The 20,591-nt window shown below is 42.8% G+C and overlaps 1 protein-coding gene across 3 annotated transcripts; it reads right to left on the bottom strand.

Moving 5' to 3' along the window:
- Nucleotides 1–560: 560 nt before the first annotated feature.
- On the bottom strand, nt 561–20,591 carry ABI3 (ABI family member 3). 3 transcript variants are annotated; one of them, XM_042474092.1, is made up of 8 exons: nt 20,242–20,591; nt 16,931–17,098; nt 12,039–12,215; nt 4,593–4,678; nt 4,068–4,154; nt 2,577–2,758; nt 2,145–2,279; nt 561–1,146 (listed from the first exon to the last, which is right to left on the bottom strand). In XM_042474092.1, the coding sequence occupies exons 1-8, from the start codon at nt 20,359–20,361 to the stop codon at nt 983–985; spliced, it is 1,119 nt and encodes a 372-aa protein (XP_042330026.1). In that variant the 5' UTR covers nt 20,362–20,591; the 3' UTR covers nt 561–982. The 3 variants fall into 3 exon arrangements, with proteins under 3 accessions (XP_042330026.1, XP_042330027.1, XP_042330028.1); XM_042474093.1 differs by having other exon boundaries at nt 2,577–2,755; XM_042474094.1 differs by lacking the exon at nt 12,039–12,215.

The raw sequence follows: 20,591 nt of genomic DNA, 5'->3' as shown, positions 1-20,591 counted from the left end.
TTAGAAACAATATCTTGATGATAAAAGCTGTTAAAGTGGAATGGGCTGCCTTGGGAGGTCTTTTAAACAGAGGGTGGATGACCATCTCTTGGGGGAGTGCTTTAATGGGTTGGACCAGATGGTCCTTGGGATTCTTTCCAACTCTTTTGGTCTGCTTTTGTTTTCAGCTAATAGGATGGGACCCACTATGGAGGACAAAATCCCACACACACATACAATTATCCACCCTTGCTCAAGCGCAAGAGAATACCATTTAATTTTTTTTCCATTTAAGACAGCAGTTTTGAGAAGCAACATCATCAGATCCAAGCATTTTTTCAGCTTGCCAGTTGTTACACTTTTATCTCATACTTTGCCTGTATAGAAGAAGCAGAGAATTGTTGACCCTCCAGTTTTGGTGGAGTACCAACCCAGGTTACTTTTAGCTATGATAGCATATGCTTCTGGGAAGCCCAAAACATCTGGAGGGCCAAAGGTTGCCTACCCATGCTGCAGCCTAAAATTACATAATACTGCCACCTTCTGACAGTTAAAGAAGAAAACCACACAGCATCCTCCAATGCACTGTAATGATGTTTATTACAATAGAGTATTTGAATGAAGATGGAGCAAGTAATGCTGGTTTCTGCAACTGCTGCTTTGGTGAGGGCAGGACTCAATGCTTTAATGCACCTCATTAGCTAGTGCAAAGACTTTGTGGAGGAGGGAGGGGGGGCTCAAAAGCATAATGTTTTTTATATTGCAAAAGATGGAGAAATTTCCCATCATACTCTTAAATGGCTTCCTGCTGGTTTTAGTTCAGCCTGCAAGTTGGAAAATATGGATGTTGTTATAGCAACAAATAACAGTGCCCATGCAGGATTTCTTCTGCAAGCTTGTTTCAAAGCAAGAACAAGGCAGTCAGTCTGCCTTGATCATAGTTCGCCAGAAATCGCATTTTTTGTTTCCTTGGTACTTTTCTTGGTACTGTGATCTGCTTTCTTTAGTGCAATGGCTCGACATAGTTTCCGGGAAACAATCCTGCTGCATCACTCACCACACCCTCACACCAGCCATCAGAATATTTCCGTGTCACGTAAATAATGGTCCCCTCTTCAAATGAGAGTTCGTTCTCCTTTTGCTGAGTGTAAGGGTAAAGGGTCACAACTGCAGGAAAGATGATTAGTATTCAGAGTCAGGCAAAGAGAAAGAAGCAATAAAAAGGAAAATACCTAAGCTCTAAACAGGTTCATAGGCAAAATTATAGAGGTGGTGAAGAGGAACTGTATTTTCATGACCATCTGATCAAGCTGACATAAGTAGCCTATGGAACTGCCACAAGCAGTTTCAACATGGGGATGATGCCAAAAGTCTGGTAGATTGGCATGTGCTCAGTAGGAAGGTTTATGCAAGTGTTACTGAACTGAACAGGAGCTTTCCAAATGCACAAGAAGAGCAATACTGGATCAACTTATTTAGTCAGGATTTCTGTTCACACAGAATACTTAGCTGAAGATTATCTATGTGTAGGCCCTACCATTAGTCAGGACTGATAGCAGACCTCAAGACTACAGGTTTAGGGTATTATGAAAAGACAGCACAAGTGTCAGTTGCCTGATTTGTTAAATTTTCACTGCTGGTGATGTGGAGAAGTGCTTGTGGGGTTCATGCCTCATCTGCCAAAAGGGCGTGGCTGGCTTATCAGGAATTGTGCACTTTGATTTGAGCAGACAATTTACTGTTCTTCCCCAGGTATCAAAATAGTTTGGGCCAGGCCTGTGAACAGGGCTTGTTCAGAAGAGCTTGGCACTGAACCTAATTCCACTTAATATGTGCACACTGTATTTTACATATCAGGGGCATAAGTGTGTTTAGCTGCCCTTATAAGGGATTTCTAAATTATGTATACATGCGAGGACGGTGTAATAAAAGAAAAAAAGACATTTATAGCTGCCAGTGGTACTATCACCAGATAATCAAAATCTACTTAGAGAAAATAGTAGCCAAGGAGAGGATTTTAGAATGGGCGCAGAGGGTGTTGCCCTCAGCACCAATGCCTTCAATGTGGTTTTGGAGCCCTGGCATCTCAAATGCTCATTATTCTAAAGCAGAAGGAATGCTGATTCAATACCACATCAGCAGTTCTTAGGTTTTGACTATAATACCTTTTTCCATATATGTTTCTGGGGCCCATGGCAATTTCTCTGGAGGTGGTGGAGGGGGCAGAAGTGGAGGCTTCAGCTGCTCACAGTTAGTGGTGTCCAGAGGTGGTGGAGGTGGAGGTGTTGGAAAATCAAGATCTGCAAACAAATGACAAGTTGGCTTTTTCACATACCAGAAAATCAAAGGTGTGGCTTTGCTCACATTGAGTGTGTCTACTGGCATGTCCTACTAGCTCCCACCTTTCAAGTTTGCTGAACACTAGTCACTTCTCAGCTAACCACTAGCTTCTGAGATTTCCCAAGAGATCAGTTGAAGCTCATGTTTGCAACCATGAGGTCTAGAAACTTGCTCAAAACCAAGCAAAGAGCAGTTTTGCCAGGCATTTGATTTTGAATTCAGATTTGTTTTAGTTCTTATAAACAAAAAGTTCTCACCTGGTAGCAGTGGCAGTATATTATCATCTGCAACAGGTGGTGGTGGCGGCAAAATATCTGCCTGAACAGGAGGCAAGAGGTCATCACCTTCTGCTGGTGGAGGGAAAAGTGGCAGCATAGAGGGTGGAGGCAGCTCAGAAGACATAGTCGTGGTGGGACTGACCAAAGTTTCTGTGGCACTGCTGTGACAAACAAGGGAACATTTCAGCTGCATGGATAGTACATTTGGCAAACATCTTAAGCCAGGTCTATTCAGGCAGTGGAATGAAGTGGTAAAAGTCTGAGGTCAGATAAATGAAACTGTATGTACCAGAAAAGCAGACTTCTCTCCCCTACAGTCCTCTGTGACCTGGATGACATCGGGAAGGGCAGCCATATCTAGGCACTATTGAGCCCTCACCCCAAAACACCAGGCAGAGTTTCTGCATGTGGCATTATACCAATGGCCCAGGAATACTTCAGGGTAGTCATCCCCAACCTATGGTCTCCAGATGTGTTGAACTAAATCTCCTATCATTCCCAGCCTGGATAGCCAAAAGCCATGAGGTTTTGGAAATTATGGCCCTTGTGGAGCACCAGGGTGGGAATGGCTGCATCCTTTCTGTACAGCTGAGGAATGTACTAATTAAACAGATGGACACTGAACTGCATTAAGCAAGGCTGTATGGTTTACTTAAACAGTGTCCTTTCAGGAGTGACTTCAAACATGAAAGGATAACCTTTCTGAATATCTTTGGAAATAGCTTCAGATACCTGGAACATTTGGACAAGTACCATTGTATTCTGAGATCCATTTTGTGTAGCTCTACAGATGTATTGCTCAGGGTAGTATGTCCAGGTGAAGAGATGGATTCAGAAAGTGCTTTACATAACAGCAAAGACCATTTTGATCATGGCTTCCGTGACACTTATCTACCCCCTCTTAGTAAAGTTAGTGTATAAAGTGTTTTACAATCCTTGTGGTGTTGTTGTGTGCCTTCAAGTCATTTCTGACTTATGGCGAGGTTTTCTTGGCAAGGTTTCTACAGAGGTGCCTTTGCTTTCCTCTGAGGCTTAGAGTATATGACTTGCAAAAGATCTCTCATTGGGTTCCCATGGCTGAGAGGGGATTCAGATCCTGGTCTCCAAAGTCCTAGTCCAAAACCCAAACCACTACACTACATTGACTCCTTACAGTCTTTACCTTCCTTAAATAATTCACGGATGGGAAACCTTTGGCTTTCCAAATGTTTTGGACTTCATTTCCTAGAAGTTCCAGCCAGCTTTGCCACTGTTAAGAGATCATGGGAACTGGAATATAAAATGTCCAACGGCCCAAAGTCCCTGCACTTGATATAATGTGGAATAATAACAGTTCTTTGACCTCAGACCCTGACTTGAGAGGATTCCAAAGGTCTCTGGGCATACAACTTTTTTTAATTGGTCATGTAACTAAATTCCCTTGAATTTCCTTTCTCTTTCAGCTCTCTACTGGGATCTTACAGTTGGTACCTCAGATGTGACACAGATGAGGCTGAGGAAAGTTTGCCATCTGGGATGACTGGCGGTGGTATTGGCTCCAGGTTTCTATGACTTCTCCTAAAACAAAAAGACGGGTTTTGGTTACACCAATACCAGAGTTTACCGATACTCAAATACTCCTTTTAAGTAGATGGTTTTCCAGATTTTGTACAGCTCCCTCCCCCCCAACATGCACACACAAAGGTTAAAACAATTCCCTTAAGAACTGTTGGGAGTAAGAGCTTTAAGGTAAAATATGCTGCTATTTTTGGTCCTGACCACCACTGGAATATGCACACATACACACCCCAAAAAAAAAACCCACTTTCTCTGGTATTGACTTTGGCCCTTAAGCTGAAAGAAGCTCCCTACTCTTGTAAAAGTGGATGTCTTTCAAACCAGGACTGTCCTCTGATAACCTTTCTAGCAGAAGACTGGTGGTTTCAAAGACACATAAATTACCCTAACTGACCACAAATTACAGTGATCTGTTACTCTGGGTTTAGTGCCTCTTACCCAATACTCCCAGATGACTGTCCTGTTGATGTCTTGGTTCCTTGTCGAGACAGAGTCCCTGTTCTGGCCAACTGTGTGCTTTGATCCTGAGAGAGAGGGAGAAAGAGAGAGGAAAAGGAAACAGAAAAGAGCACAGGTGTACATGTGAGATGAAACTCATTGTTATTCACAAAGGAATTGTCCTCTACCAGAGATTCCCCTGTTCCCGTTTTATCAGAACCTGCCAATATAAAGTGACTTTTGGAAAACTTTAGGTAAGAAAAATTAGCACATTTCATGGAGCTGCATGCTCCCCAGTGCAAAGAAAATTCCATGTCTAGTATTGCTTAAGTTTTCATTTCCTTTGAAGGAAAAAGCTCTGGAGGCTTCAGCCAATAGCAAGCTGGGTACTCATTTTAGTGACCTATGGAAGGATCCAAGATCCATTGCTACCACTAGCATAACATAACTCTTCACTAGTGGTCCAGAGGGTGATGATTTTTTCTTTCATGGGTGAGAAGTGTCAACTGGAGGCTTCTGGGTGCAGCTCTGTCCCCTGCTCAGGCACTGACTGGCCAGGAGGCTGCGTCTGGGAGTTGTCCAGATGCCTTTGTACATATGAGGAGGAAAGGAAGCAGCTGTCACCCTCTTAGAAGGGCAAAGGCTGTGGTTTGTTTGTTTGTTTTGTTTTGTTCCAAGGTGCACTTTCACAGCCAAACGTTGACCAAGTGGGGCACAGCTACACCTGATAGCCTCGAGGTGACCTTCTATATCTGACATAAAACTGTTGCACAAGGAGTTACTCCTTACACAGTATCTTCAAAAGTACTTTCTCCAGTGTAACTGGGATTTATGCCAGCACAAAGACCCTACAGCATTCTGGCCTTTAGTTATTGGGGGAGGGGGCTTCTCTTTAATTAATTCTCAAATATCTAATCAAAGCACAGCTGCAGTTATTCTGCCAAGACACTAGTTCCTTTATCACACTGAAGAGCTTAGAAACAGTACTTTTTTAAAAAAACCATAGGTCCCAGAATCTTGCCACTGCTAACTGGGGGAATTCTAGGAGCCACAAGCCAAAAAATAATGTTACCATGTTCTGCTGTTATCTCACTTCACATCCCTAGAGATGCCTGCTGCCATATGTTGCCATTAGCTTTAACTGCAGAACTTTATTTGTACAATCCTTCCTCCCTCCCTTCACACATCATACATTAGCGATTATCTTTAGTTTTGGGGTGAGGAGATAGGTTCACCTATTCCAAGTGCCAGTTGGGTTTTCTATTGAAAACAGCAAGAGAGACTCTGACAACAACCTCCCAAATACTGATGACATGCAGGGACAACCCAAGATATTTCATTGCCTAAAGCAAAAGGCAAGATGGCACCTTCTTTATTGAATCCAAATAGTTGGCCCTACTTTAATATGGGTCCCCCATTGCACCACAGGGAACAGACTAATTTAATGTGCTGTGTGGCATGCAGAGCTCTTTCCTTTAAGAAAAGGGAAAGGCCAGGAGAATCAGGGTTTATGGTTAAGTAACTGCCAAACCTGACATTGAAAGGTTGCCCCTCTTTGCCTAATAGTAGGACTGGCTCTGATGGTGTGTTTGAAGGGACCCAATGTGACCATCAGGGCAGAGAGTGTTCTCCCGCCCCACTTTAAGGAAGCATTAACTAAACATGCACAGGGAAGGGGAGAAGGTTAATACACAAATCTGCCTGACACAGGAATGGCAAACCAGCAGCTGTAACAATACTAAAAGAAGATCTGGGTGTGATTTTGGTTGGTAGAAATCTCTCTGCAGAAGCAGAGGAGATCTTGCCCTAATTTAGTAGTCATGTCCAATGTCCATCTCAGAGCGGAAACAAGTATCACTGTTCACATCAAAAGTCACAAAAAGTCTCATACATTTCAACAGGGGAATGATCAGGATCAGAGGCTGCCCCAAGATGTTTTGCTGCTTGAGGTGAAGTAGCAAATAGTATCGCTGGGCTGAATCAAATAACCTAGTATCCAAAACCAGACAAATTATTCTGGCACAGGAAACAGAACATTCCCCAATCACCTTTCTTGCTATCACTGGGAGTATAAAGAGAATAATAACACATTTTAAAAGTAATCATTAGCTGCTTTTTCAAGGCATACCTCAAATCTGCTGCCCAAGGCAACTGCCTCACACTGACTCATGGTAGGCCCAGCCCTAAGCAACAATGCAGGTGTACATGTGTTGATCTACATGCAAGTCCCTTGTGCTGAAGTCTCCTTTCACCTGGGAATCACTCCCTTGCTGGTCGTAGAGGCATCTTTAAGTGTTTTCCTGGCATCCTTCCAGGAATGGGCTTGAAGAAGCCAAGCCAAAGAAAATGACAAGGGTGTTTGCAGGTGATGGTGTGGGAGGGAAATGCATAGGAAAATCGAGGTTAGCTGGAAGGGAAAGGCAGTGAAGTGGTAGCAAATAGAAAGGAAATATGCAGAGATATAGATATAGATATATCTTTACATAATGAGCCATAGTGAAATCATGGATGTCCTAGCTTGGGTGAAAGGCAAAGGGCACAGAGAAGACTTTGTATTCACATGCCCTGAAGCATCATCATCTTGGCCCTACCCTATAGTAATGCTATGCAAAGTGGTGATTCACAGACCATGAACCATGAATTGCCAGTTTGTAGCAAGTTTTCAGGAAATTATGTAAAAGATAATAATATGGCACAATGTAAATTATGTAAAGAGGATAATAATATGGCACAAATACGATACCAGTCCTTGCCACATTTGGGGGGGGGGGATGCCAGTCTACCACATCAGCTACCTGCAGAACTACTGTTATATACAGAGTCTCTAGTTTTTCAGCAGACACAGGCTACATATATGCCCTATCCATATGTTGTTATCACCTCGGCCATGCTGGCTAGGGGATTCTGGGAACTGTCTGTTTAACCCACAAGCTGGGCCTACTCAAGACAATTTGCTGCCTGAGGTAAAGGCCAACACGGCACAGTTAGAAACTTAGCACTAGCAGTGGGAAAGCATGCTCCACACCATGCCTAGGCAGAGCAGGCTAGCTTAAAGCATGTCATGTAGCACACAGCTCCTTTTTCCAAAACCTTATTGCTGCCCCATAGCAACTTCTGTCTGAGGTGACTACCTCATGCTCCCTAATAGTAGAGCTGGCCCTGCCTATAAGGAAGAATGGCAGAAATGGAAGCAAACAGGTCTCTACTTCAATCTTGCTATTGAGGTGGTGGGCAGCATAGAGCCATGCCTCTCCTCTTTTATTCTCTCTATCACACAAAGTCTCCTGGGACCAGATTCCTTGGGTTACCTCACATAGTGAGGAAAGGCTTCCCTGCCATGCTGAACATAGCAAAATGCACAATGATATATGAAGCCAGATGCTACATCAAAGCATTAAATCAGTCAACTCTCCAGATATGGGGCTGCAACTTCCTGCATGTCAACTATCAGTTGAGTAACACTAGTGTGGGACTCATAAAGCCTCCTAGGAGTTTATCACTCGAGACAGATCCCGTGCAGAAACTGAATTTAAACTAGAAAAAAACTGCAAAAGCGGGTAGATTTTCAAATGATGTCCGGGTTTGACCCAAACAAAAAGTGGACAATACCTGAAAGAGCAGGTAGATTTTCAGATGACGTTTGTGTGAAGGAGAAATAACATGACATTAACCCAAACGGAAAGTCGCCAAAAACCCACTCCTTTTTACTTTCAGGAACTACCAAAAGTAAAAAGAAGTGGGTTTGGGCGACTTTCTGTTCAGGTTAATGTTGCGTTATTTCTCCTTTACACAAACACATCTGAAAAACAACTTGCTTTTGCAGGTTTTTTTTTCATATTTTAAAATCCCGTTTCTGCACAAGAATTAAGCATTTTGCCTCCATGTGATAAACTCCCTCTAGGTGCTTTTAGACTATGGTATCTATCATCCTTCACCATTGGCTATACTGGCTTGGGCTAATAAGATCTGCAGTCCAACAATATCAGAAGGGTGAATTCTCTGGGGCTCGATATAGACTTAAATCCAATTCTCTGTCAGAACTAGAGTTAGATCCATAGAATCAATGGGAAGATGGGAAATCAGCATTCATGTAAGTGCCACTGATTTAATTATGCTTAAGCCTAGTTTTGAGGAAAAGGCAGGGTATAAATAAAGATATTGGTGACTGATGATAATGATGAAGTAGATGATATTCTACTCTATATGTGAGGAACAGAATGGTAATAAAAATAAATATATTTAGAAATGGGAAGTACAATGGGCCCTTGATATCCACCAGGCTTTGGTTCCAGGAGCGCCTTTGAATGCCAAAATCCATGGATGCTCAAACTGCATTATATAAAATGAGGTAGTAAAATGGTGTCCCTTATATAAAATGGCAAAAATCAAGGTTTGTTTTTTGGAATTTTCTTTTGGGGGGATGTGAATATTTTCAAGTGGATGGTTTAATGTACAGATGCAGAATCCATGGATACAGAGGGCCAGCTGTAATAAATAAAGAAGTAACTTTAAACTCGATGTACTTGTAACTACTTTTAGGTACCCTGGGAAAGCTCTAAGTGTAACTAACTAACTTTTAAAAGCAACTTTCCAAGTTCCACTCAACTTGCTTAGTTGTGGGTGTGCGGTCAAGAACATACAGACTGCTGGGCCTCAAAAGAGTTCCAGATAGTTCCCTGCTTTTTTCTGGCCTCACTGCACTTGCTCTGAGAGGAGGGTCTTTTTTTCATCCATCCAATTTGAGCCTTAAAGCACCAAATTAGAAATGTTTCTTTCCTTAGAAGAGTGTCTTCCCTCAAACTAAGTCGTGTCTTTTAGACCCCCAGCTCCATTGCTTGTGGACCAACAAAAGAGGGTCAAGAGCATTGCAAGGCCCCCTACCGGGAAGCAACCTTATCTATGGTGAGAAGACTTGCTGAGAAAGTAGACTCTAGCGTGGGAACAGAAAGCTCACGCAGAGCTTCCTCTTTATTCAAAACCTCTCTGCCTCATCAGTTTCAGACACTTGTGGCTTGAGATCAGCCTAGCTGGCTGGCCACAGCTGACAGCACAATTCTCCTTTTCTTTTCAAGGTAGCTTGCAAAGCAGAGAGGAAGAAAGAACTGCTTATATTTAAACTTGGTTGCATTGTTACAGCTGCAACTTCTCAGCTTGCTCACGGGTTGAATTTAGAACTGATTCTTGGTGCAGGGGAGACTGGAAAATATTTGAAAATTGTGGAAGTGAGTCAGGTGGTTATTCTTGACGTACTTGGCCAAAGGCCATTACCGTTTGATAGTGTAATAAAAATAGTTCAAAATAAAATAAAATTGTCTAAAACCCAGTCATTAGTCCCAGCTAGAACTAGAGAAATTGAATGAAAGGGATTTGAGATAAGTGTTGAGTTACAAAATTCTTGTTGATTTAATAGGTTTACTCCAACTCGGATTAGTGATTGGATTTAGGCTAGTATGGACTATTTTTAGCCACTTTAGATTTATAACTGCCCCTGCAACAGATAGATATACAGTCATCCCTCCTTTTGCTGACTTCCCGTTCGCGGTTTTGAATTTTTGTGGATGGGAAGCCAGGGGGGACAAAATGGCACACCTACAATTCACAGGCAGAGCCGCACGCAGGAGCATTCGGCCATTAAAAACACATGTTGACAGGCAACTTGAAGGCACATACATACACAGAGCTTTACTCTATGTGCTCCATGAACACTGAAGAGTTCAATTCATTTCTTTCTAGCCGGAGTAGACCCATGAAATCAGGCTATATGTCAGAAGAAGGAATTGGCAAAATCACCTCTGAATATTCCTTGCCTAACAAAACCCTATGAAATTTATGGGCTCACCATAAGCCAACAGGCAACTTGAAGGCACACACACACAACCAACATGTGGAGGGGCTCTTTCACACTACATGGTTAAAGGACTATGATTCCACTTTAACTGCCATGGCAACCTCTGTAGTATCCTAGGATCTGTAGTTTGGTGAGTCTTTAAAGCTTTCTGGCTATCTAAGTACTTTCCCCTAAACTGGACATCCCAACATTCCCAGGATGGAACCTATAATTTTTTTGTGTGAAAAGGTCCAAGAATTGTATGTGATGGGAAGCACTGATATTTGAAAAGTTATTCATGACCTTGACACAATAAAATAGGTTTTCTGTCTGTTTTTCACTTTAATGAACGGTCCCTTACTTAGTAAGATTATAACTAAGATTACAATTAAATCCTACCTTGCTTTAAAAAGGCAAGATGAGAGTAAAGATACAACAGATGCCCTCCATTACTACAGAGCAGAGAAATACTATTTTTTTAGAGTATACTTCCCTGAGGAATTCTGGGAAATGTAGTCTGGACAGTAACTTTTCGGAGCTCTGCTCTGGCAGCACCTTCTGCCACATCCAATGTCCCTTCAGTTGGCTCTGTACCTATCTGTGGACTGGGGACCATTGTCTTATTCCACCTCCCCATTTCTAAAGGTGAAATTCTGCACATGCTCTTTTTGTTTTAGCTCTTTGCTAAAAGAGGAAGAAAGTAGTTGCTTGGTAGTTCATCAAAATACTCAGCTTTTCCACAGAGGAAGTGTTTGGAGACTCACTGTCTGTGGCCGACTTTCTGTCTCTATACAAGTCAACGAATCTTGTTGGCAAGCCAAAATACCTTTTTCATTTTTAGACCTAAGCAAACCACAGTCTTGATGCCACAAACAGTATCTTCATTGCTGCATCTTCATTGACAAAATAGCTTCCCCACGTTCCACAGCAGCTTTTCCTGGGGCTTGACAGTTGGAGGAAAGGCTGGGCAGAGTGTACAAAATGATAGAAAATAGTTTCCTGTGTCCCATCCCAAAAGAGACAAACTTGTTTGAATGACACTAACCAGATGCCACCCATAGTTTTATAAGAGGGATCATTCAAAACAATATATTTTCCCTGCAGCTATACTCCATATACCCACCATATGTTATCAGGGCCAGGCCAGCCCCACCATTAGGTGGACTAAGACAGCTACTTCTGGCAGCAGGTGCTGGGGTCAAGAATATAAATGCTTTCAATTGTTCCTCCTGAGCCCCCAGCCAGTGGAAGATAAGGGCACCTTGGGTCAACCCTGCATGAGTGAAACACAGGCAGCACAAAGTGTGCCTATACAAGGGCCCTGATCCACAGAAAGCCCTTGTCACACAAAGCAACATGGTGGTGAACAGAAGAGAAATAAGACCCCCTTCAACAACCACATATAGCACTCATGCAGCCTCCTTCCACAGAGATTTCCATATGCTCTAAGCATGTGCATCTCTGGCAGCTCTGTTTCCCTCCAGGTACTGTAGCAGATACTCCTCTCCCTGGAATGAACTGGGACTTTTCTGTGCTTTGCAAGTAATTAAAGTGAGGAATAAACTGCAACCACTCAATTCTGGCTTGTGGAGCATGCACAGAATATCTTCAGCTCTTACCTTTATCCCATGGCCAATTTCATCCAAACTGCTGAAGTTCAGAGGTTTACGATAATATGCCTCCAAGGGCTCAAGATGTTCAGGGTAGATGATTTTCTGATAGTGTGGAAAGGTCTTGCAAATGGTAAGAGATCCAATCTCTCGGCGGGACACTTTCTCTTTGTGTATTTCCACCACCTGCAGACATTGTCAGGAAAACATCAAGAGGCCTAGGCCTATGAGGCTCAGCCGGGTCAGCCCCAAATCTGTTTCACAAGATGGCAACACTAAGGCAACCCTATCATGGGGTTTTCTTGGCAAGATTTGTTCAGAGGAGCTTTCCCCTGCTGCTCAGAGAATCTGACTTGCCCAACCCCATGGGTTTCATGGCCAAGCACTGAATCGAACCCTTGTCTTGAGAGTCACAGGTTATTAGCACCTGTCATTTCTGCACTGGGAGGGATGCAGGATGTAAAAGTCGAAAACAGATCCTATCACACTGACCCATCACTGGGCAGCAGGCAGCCCCTGTGCAACCCAGGCTTCTCCAACTTCTCACAAAGGAGATTTAGATCCCATGTCTCTCCTGGTGCAGAAATGGCATGCGGTAATCTCCACAGTCCAACACTTAAGCCACTATGCCACACTGGCTCCCCATATCATTTTACAGGTAGAAATTGAGACACATATGGTTAGGCAACTTTGTAGTGTAATCTAGATTACAAACATTATCAGTGAGGAAGACCACACAAGCTTGGAGAGGCTGCAGCAATTTGCTTTTGCCAAAAACTACTGGGAAATGCAAGATTCTGCTCCTCTTCTTCTCTCCTCTCTGCTGAGTACAGACTACTTTTGCACTTTGAACTCAGTTTGAAGCAACTGAAGTAAGATGAAAACAAAGAGGGAAAGTGGGAGTAGGAGGGAAAAACTGGGACATTTTGAAAACAGGTGAAAAAGTAGGATGAGCCAGGATTAATAATGACTGCTAAATCAGGACAGTTGGAGAGTATGATGTATAATGCAAATGCACTCAGAAGTTTTGTTTTGTTTGTTTGTGGAGGACTGACTCCTAGAATTCCCCTGATGAATTCTGGGAATTGTAGAACAAAAAGTGCCTTTTCTGAAGCATAATCTAAAAATGTACAGGAATAATTTGCACTTGATTTGACTGGAGATTCAATACCACTTGCCCTACAATAGAGAAAAGGAAAAGCACCAAGCCAACACCATGTTGGTTCCTTTTCTCTCAGAATCAATCTTCAGTGGGCATCTGAGCTGGTTAATGTTATAGCAACAATGAATTCGTCCTTAGAGGGTAAGCCTTTATTTAGCAAAATATCATCTTCTATTTGCAAGAGTACGTTTTGTAAGCTTGCAACAAGTATATTGTGCATTTCAGTTGGCCAATAAAGATATCACTGATGGATGTTTGTATTTTCAAGAGTAAATTACTGGAAGAGTTGCAAGGAATTCCAAGGTGGACCTTAAAAATAACCTTTTTTCCCTAGACACGACTCCTAGAATCCTGCCAATTAGGAAATAAGGAGAATGGTAATCTCCAAAAATAACTTTTCCAGCTATGTTCCAAAGTTTGCAGGAGTACAAAAACAACACAACATTCAGAAATATACACAAAGGGTCCTTTCAAACTACATAGGTATATTGCTATGATGCCACTTTATCTTACCATGGCAACATCATGTGGAATCCTTGGATTGCCAGTTTAGGGATGGGTCTGAGCCAGTGTGGTGTAGCACATTGAATTTGAGTGTTGGACTACTCTGGTGACCAGGGTTCAAATTCCTTCTCAGCATGGAAACCCAGTGGGTGACCCTGTATAGGTTATACTCTCTCAGCCTCAGAGGAAGACAAATGCAAACCCTCTCTGAACAAATCTTGCCAAGAAAACCCTGTTAGGTTCACCTTAGGATTGCCATAAGTCATAAACTACTTGAAAGCACACAACAACAACAAAACATGGAATTCTCTGCCAGGGAAAGGCAATATATCAAAGCCTACCCCAGACAGCCCAGTGAGAATTGCATGCACTGCAGACATAAAACAATGACTTCATGTAAATTTAAGGACAGGGACCTGAACATGTTAGCTTTCCTCTTCAATCTTCTTTCCTTTCTTCCCACTTTTATAACATATCTATCATATTGTAAGCATGCAGACAAAACTGTTCTTCCTTGTTTGATTCTAGATCTTGGAAAAGTTACTTTTTGCAAGGCAATTTCCAGAATTTCTTTGCACTCTAATTAGCGTCCGTGCTGCCTGGGAGAATCAAAGAGTTGTTGTTTAAAATAGTAACTTTTCCGAGCTCTGCTTAATTCCCTTTAGGGCACTTGGGGCATGCTCATGGTTTATTAATGATAAACAAGCACACCTTTCCTTTAACAGATGATATCCAAGGTATTTGAAAATATCTTGGAGACATGAGAAGCAAAACTACAATGCATTACATGGCAATTAAAGAGGCATAATGTTGCATTGGTTCATAATGGTCACTTTGAAGAACAATTGTGCCTCTACCCAGTTTGTTTTCTAGTAAAGCTTTAGGGGGGCTTGAAACTGGGTAAGGCAGACTGGCCCAAACTGGTCTTAGGGCTAAGTCTGGGCTCAAATTAGCCCTTGGCCTTTTGCCCCAGGAAAGCAGGACATGAGCTGATGGGAACCTGTGTCTAATCTCTTCCTGACATTGAGATGAAAGGGACGATTTAGTAGCCTATTATAAGAATCTCCAGTGCTGTAAGTCTTTTCCAATGCTTGGAAAAGTTACTCTATGGCACTATAATTGACAGAATACTCCAGTCTACAAATCCCAGAATACCATAGGATGGAGCCATGACAGTTAAAGCAATGTCAAACTGCATTAATTCTACTGTGTGGCAGCATTCAATTTTAGAGATCTGGAAAAGTTCCTTTTTGGACTACAGCTCCCAGAATCTCTCAGCTGGTATGGCCATACAATAAGGTCAAAAATATTCAGAGGCATAATCTCTCTCAAGGAAACTTAACATAGATTTTAGAAGTGCTCCGACATAGCAAACAGATAAGTAACTGTTGAAAGGACAGAGATGATTAATCCATTCCACTGACGTTTCCTGATCTATTATGTTTTTCTCTCCTTATGTTATTATACCCAAGGAAACAGGAAAGCCATCAGGCAGCTCTCCAGACTCTTTCCAGTTAACAGGAAGAGGGATCTGATGTCTGAGAACATTGTGTATAGGTCTATGTGCTTTCTACATTCCATTGGGAGGGAGAAAGAGAGGGAGAAGGAGAGCTAACTTTCCCACTAATTCACAGGGGTTCAGGGTGAGTCTTCTTTGGGCCTTTAGCAATGATCCAGAATGGCATGGCAAGAACCACTAAAAAAAACCTGGACAGTAACCTACAGGTGTTCCCAGCTGGATGCACTTGAGATGTAGTTGGACTATGGCTCCCATCATCTAATCTGGGAATGATGGGAGGTGTATTCCAATGCATCCAAGGGACACCAGGCTGGAACAGGTCCATCTACACTGATCATTCTGTTTCCATACTTGCCTGTTTTGTCTGCTGCACTGATGGATGTAGGACCCATTGTGCAAAGTAAATTGAAGTCATGCTTTGCATGTTCAAGGTCCCCTAGGTTCTATCCCTTGTATCTCCACTCATAGGGACGGGAAGATTTTTGCCTGATCTCCTGGGAAGGTGCTGATTTCCCCAACCTTGTGCCCCTCCAGGCATATTGGACTACAGTCCCCATCATCCACAACCAATAACCGGTGGTTGTGCCAGCCTGGGGCAAGCTGGGATCAAAATTCCAGATTGATTTAAAGCAGCTTCTTATACCTTCCCCAAGGCAGCAAATGACTACTGCTACTGACAAGTCAACGTGGACAAAGTTATTGAAGTTATTTTGACAGCTGGGGCAGAAAATAGAGTATGCACCAGTGTGGCAAGTGTGCAATAAAAATAAATCAGTAATGAACATTTTGCTACTCTTCCATGGAACCCCAAATAAAGCTCTATGAAGCAGTCACCTCTACATGCTGCATAGTTCTTGGAAAAATTACTTTTTAAACTATAAGTCAGTGGATTGTGCAAGGTGCAATCTTACAAAGTAACTTCGTAAGCTCTGATGATAAAACTCTGGTATTACAGAGCAAACAAATATATAATATTCTTGGCATCTAGTTACAGCATTATCTGGTAGGGCTAGCTGCTCACCAACATCTCAAGTAGAGATTCCCTCCCAACCATGCTACCAATACACATTTTAATTAGAGATATCAAGGATTGCATGGGATTCTGCAACCTGAAAATCAGAACCCATGGGGGAATGGTCATATGCCTGCATGCTGCTTCTGTCTTACCTTCACTCAGAAATAAGAGGATATTTCATTTTAATGGCATTTAAATCTGGTTGTCTTTAACAGCCTGGAATGCTGTTGCATGGGACAGAGCTGTGCTTTGAAGCTTTAAAAGCAGTTGAACCGATTAAACTGCACCTGACAAGCTAGGAAGCTGCTATATGGAACAGAGCTCTGCTTTGCTGTCAAGCAGGGTTCTATTTTTGGGCGATGGCCCCTTCCAATGTATTTTAAAAATAAATCTTGCTTTTAGTCCCCAGGACAGAGTGAGCAAAGCATGGCTGTTCTCACTCTGGTCACAGGTCACAATGCAGGAGGCCCAGGAGGTCCCACATCCTTAAAAAATACTGAAAATATTGTGCCTGAGAGAATATTGCTCAGTTTACAGCCTCCTCCAAGTTGTTTTAAAGCAGGGGGAGTATTGCATCCAGACCTGAACAGTTCTCTGCCACATCAATCATACAGATTTCCAGCCAGTAACAGGATCTGGAGTAGAGCTATGTGTCGGATGAATCCCTCATCCCACCCCAAATGTAATTCTTTCTGGCTCACCTGTGTGATGGAGCAGACATTGGCTTCCACTTGTCGGATATCAGCAGCCTGTAAATCCAGGATTTTGAGGATGTCGCTGGCCAGATTGCTTATTTGATAGGCCACACTGGCTAATGACTGAGTGACAAAACCCATGGTTTCCTCTAGGGCTTTCCGTTTGTCCTGTGCCTAAATTAATTCAGGAGAAGAGAAGGAAGAGGAGAAAACAGAAGTATAGTGAAATACTGGTGGCGGCTTCTCAGGCGTAACGCTGGGAGACAAAACTTTAACTAGGCATGGTCTTGCCCTTTGTTTACAGTGTGAAGTTACAAATCTGGGAAAGTGTTTATGGGTTATGTTTGAAGTATCAGGACTTTTTCTTGGTTTTATATTGTGTGTTATGTTATGATGTGGCAAATAAAAACAAAACAAGACCTAATAGATTCAAGGGGCTCCAAAGGACAGTTTGATTCCTCACAAGGCCCAGCAAAAATTTAAATGCAATCTGCCTAAAAGTCAAGAATCATGCCGTTTTAAATGGAGCTTGGAAGTGATGTGACACAATTAAGCCACTTATCTGTAATAATAAATGTGAAGTCAGCTTTAAAAGCAGCTTCATGAGCAGGAATGAAGTTATTTTGTGGGTATAATTTTGTGTGCCTTCAAGTCATTTCGGATTTATTGAGACTTTAAGGTGCACCTATCACTGAGTTTTCTAGGCAAGATACCTGGGGGAGAGAGGAGTTGGCTATTACCTTCCTCTGGGGCAGAGAGAGTGTGACTTAATGAGCAATTGTTGTTGTTGTGTGCCTTCATGTAATTTCTAACATATGGCAACCCTAAGGTGACCCTATCATGGATTTTCTTGACAAGATTTGTTCGGGGGGGGGGGGGGTCACCAATGCCTTTCTCTGAGGCTGAGAGAATGTGACCCAGTGGGTCTCGATGGTAAAGCAGGGGTTCAAATCCTGGTCTCCAGAGTCATGGTCCAATATTCAAACCACTTCACCATGCTGGTTCATCTAACTTAAAGCTACTTTAAAACTTACTTTTAGAGAGCATTTTAAGGCACTTTTAGAAGGGGCAAATTTGGCCAGGGCAAGAATTTTTCTGCCCCAGGTCTTATAGACTTATGAAATCCTCCCCTCATCTGAACTTTCTTTGTGTGTGTGGCTTGGCAAACTTGCCTGACTTATCTCATGAACCAGTTGTAGGTGGGGCACTCTGAAACATTTCCAGTATGCAGCACCTCTCTATCTAGAAAACTTAGAAGATATACTGTATATATTCAGGTATAAGTCTAGAGATTTTAGTCAAAAAATTGACCCAAAAACTGCGTTAACTTATCCATGAGTCAGTGTAAGTATTATATTTTAACTCCTACACCGAAAAGGGACCATCCCCTGGTAAAACGCAAGAGTGTAATCTATCCTGGAAGCACTGACCCCCCTCTATTCTCTTATCCATCCAGCCTTTAGGGTGAGCACAAACAGTTACTGTATGTCTGCTGGAATTTTGTAAGTTCTTTGGCATTGTTTTCCTCCTTTGTTACATACATACCCCTAGGTTTTACTCTTGACTTACCCACGGGTCCTATCAAAATCAATAATTTTGGCCTCCAAAACCTGCCCTCGACATATACATGAGGTCGACTTGTAGTCGAGTATATATGGTAATTTAGTGAAACTTGAGCTGAATTTGAGGTTTAATTCAAGCACCCCTTCAACATTTAGCCTCTAAGATGAGCATTGCGGCACATAAACACTCACTTAGGATGCTACCCTCTGCTGAGCCAATCCTCAGCTTGTGAAAATTGTTTTTTCTTGTACAACAGTGGAGTACTCCTTTAGTCTTCACAGCAGGGGGGTGGATTAAAACAGGGGTGGAGGCCTCCTGGGGTCCTACTCAGGCCCTCTGAGATTTCTCAGGCAGCTACATCCCCTTGACAGCACCCTTTAGTTGTTTCCCAGCTTTTGTTATGGTCTCCCCCCTCCCCATTCTAAATAGCCGAAGTGCCTCACCTAAGGCTAAATTTCTGGCAGTAAGAGCTTAAAGAGAAAGTATGCTGGTATTTTTGGTCCCATGCTTTTGTTCGCCACTGGAATGAAAACTCCAAAGGACACACAGATCACTGTAAAGCAATGTTTGTCAAGAAACTGAAATCTAATCCTTGAGCTAAAAAGATGTTCCCTACCCTTGGATTAGATCAGGGCAAGAAAACGATTAGAGGCTGGAGATAATTTACATCCAGACACCACTAGAGCAGTGGTTCCGATCTTTTGATCCTCCATTTGTTTTGGACTTCAGATCCCAGAAGCTACAGACAGGAATTACAGGAGCTGAAGTCCAAAGGATCTGGAGGACCAAAGTTTGGGAAGCACTATGCTAGAGCATTGCAGTGCAACCGGAGTGAGGTCATGTCACTTTTGGTCAGCATTCAGCTATATTTTGACCCAAAGAAGGCATGGGGGTGGATGGAAAAGTTCAATCTGCAAGCATTATTGTTGTGTTTGAGACATTTGAGGTTATAAAAAATCAGTCTTCTCTGCTTTCCACATAAATCGGGTGAATGAATTCCCAACTGACTCTTCCTTCAGTACCAAGAAGGGGACAGCACCTTTTACCACACCTGAGGGCAACAGGCTACTTTATGACAAAGCGTATGGAATCATAAAGCTGGAAGAGACCTCAAGGGCCACCCAGAACCCCCTGCCATGCAGAACTCACAATCAAAGCACTCCCAATAGATGACCACCTAGCTCCCTAAGTCACTCCAAATAAGGAGATTCCACCATTCTCCAAAGGAATGCTTTCACTGTCAAACAACCCTTAATGTCAGGACGTTCTTCCTAATACTGAGATGGAATCTCTTGTCTGTAGTTTGAATCCATTGCTCTGTGTCCTGATCTCTGGGCCAGCAGAAACCAAAACATACTCCATCCTCAATGTGGCATCCCTTCAAATATTTAAACAGGGCTATCATAACACTTCTTAGCCTTCTCTTTTCAAGGCTAAACATATCCAGCTCCCTAAGTCGCTCCTCACAGGACATAGTTTCCAGATCCTTTACTATTTTGGTTGCCCTCCTCTGAACAAACCTGGGGAAGTTACTTTTTGAATCCTAAGCAGCATTTCTGAGAGTCAAGAAGATAACATTCCCAAGCTCTCTTTTCAGGGTTCAAGAAAAAACAGTGCTGTCTTCCAACAAAAGGGAAGGCTCAGCAGATTCAGGAAGAATGACAGAGGACATCTGCAGCTGCCTCCCAGCATCTGCCACCTGAAGTGGTTACTTTTATGGCCATAGAGCAGAGTCCTCTCTTGCTGTGACTCACCTGCCCATAGTTGCTCTCACAGTAATCAGCCACTTTGAGCAGATTGCTATAGTTGTCCTTCAGGACCCCCTTTGCACATGGGATGGAAGTCTGCATCAGCTGCTGCAACTCAGATGACATGCTGCCTCCAGTCTGGGCTCCCCACTTCCTTCTGACAGCGTGCGATGTGGTGACTTCAGCAGAGAACAGTTCTGAATCGCACCCAGCTCATAGTGAGAATACACCACACATGCAGGTGCACTCTGGCTGGGACCTCTTTTATACAGTACTTGAGTTGCCTCCTCCTGTGTCAGAGCCAATTCCACCCATCAGCCTTCTTGCTGACACCCTGAGATTTATTGCTGTCCTCC

Source organism: Sceloporus undulatus, chromosome 6, assembly GCF_019175285.1.
Source record: "Sceloporus undulatus isolate JIND9_A2432 ecotype Alabama chromosome 6, SceUnd_v1.1, whole genome shotgun sequence".
In the NCBI taxonomy this organism is placed as follows: Eukaryota; Metazoa; Chordata; class Lepidosauria; order Squamata; family Phrynosomatidae; genus Sceloporus; species Sceloporus undulatus.
Note: the sequence above shows the minus strand (reverse complement) of the source record. Positions and strands in the feature narration are given on the sequence as shown.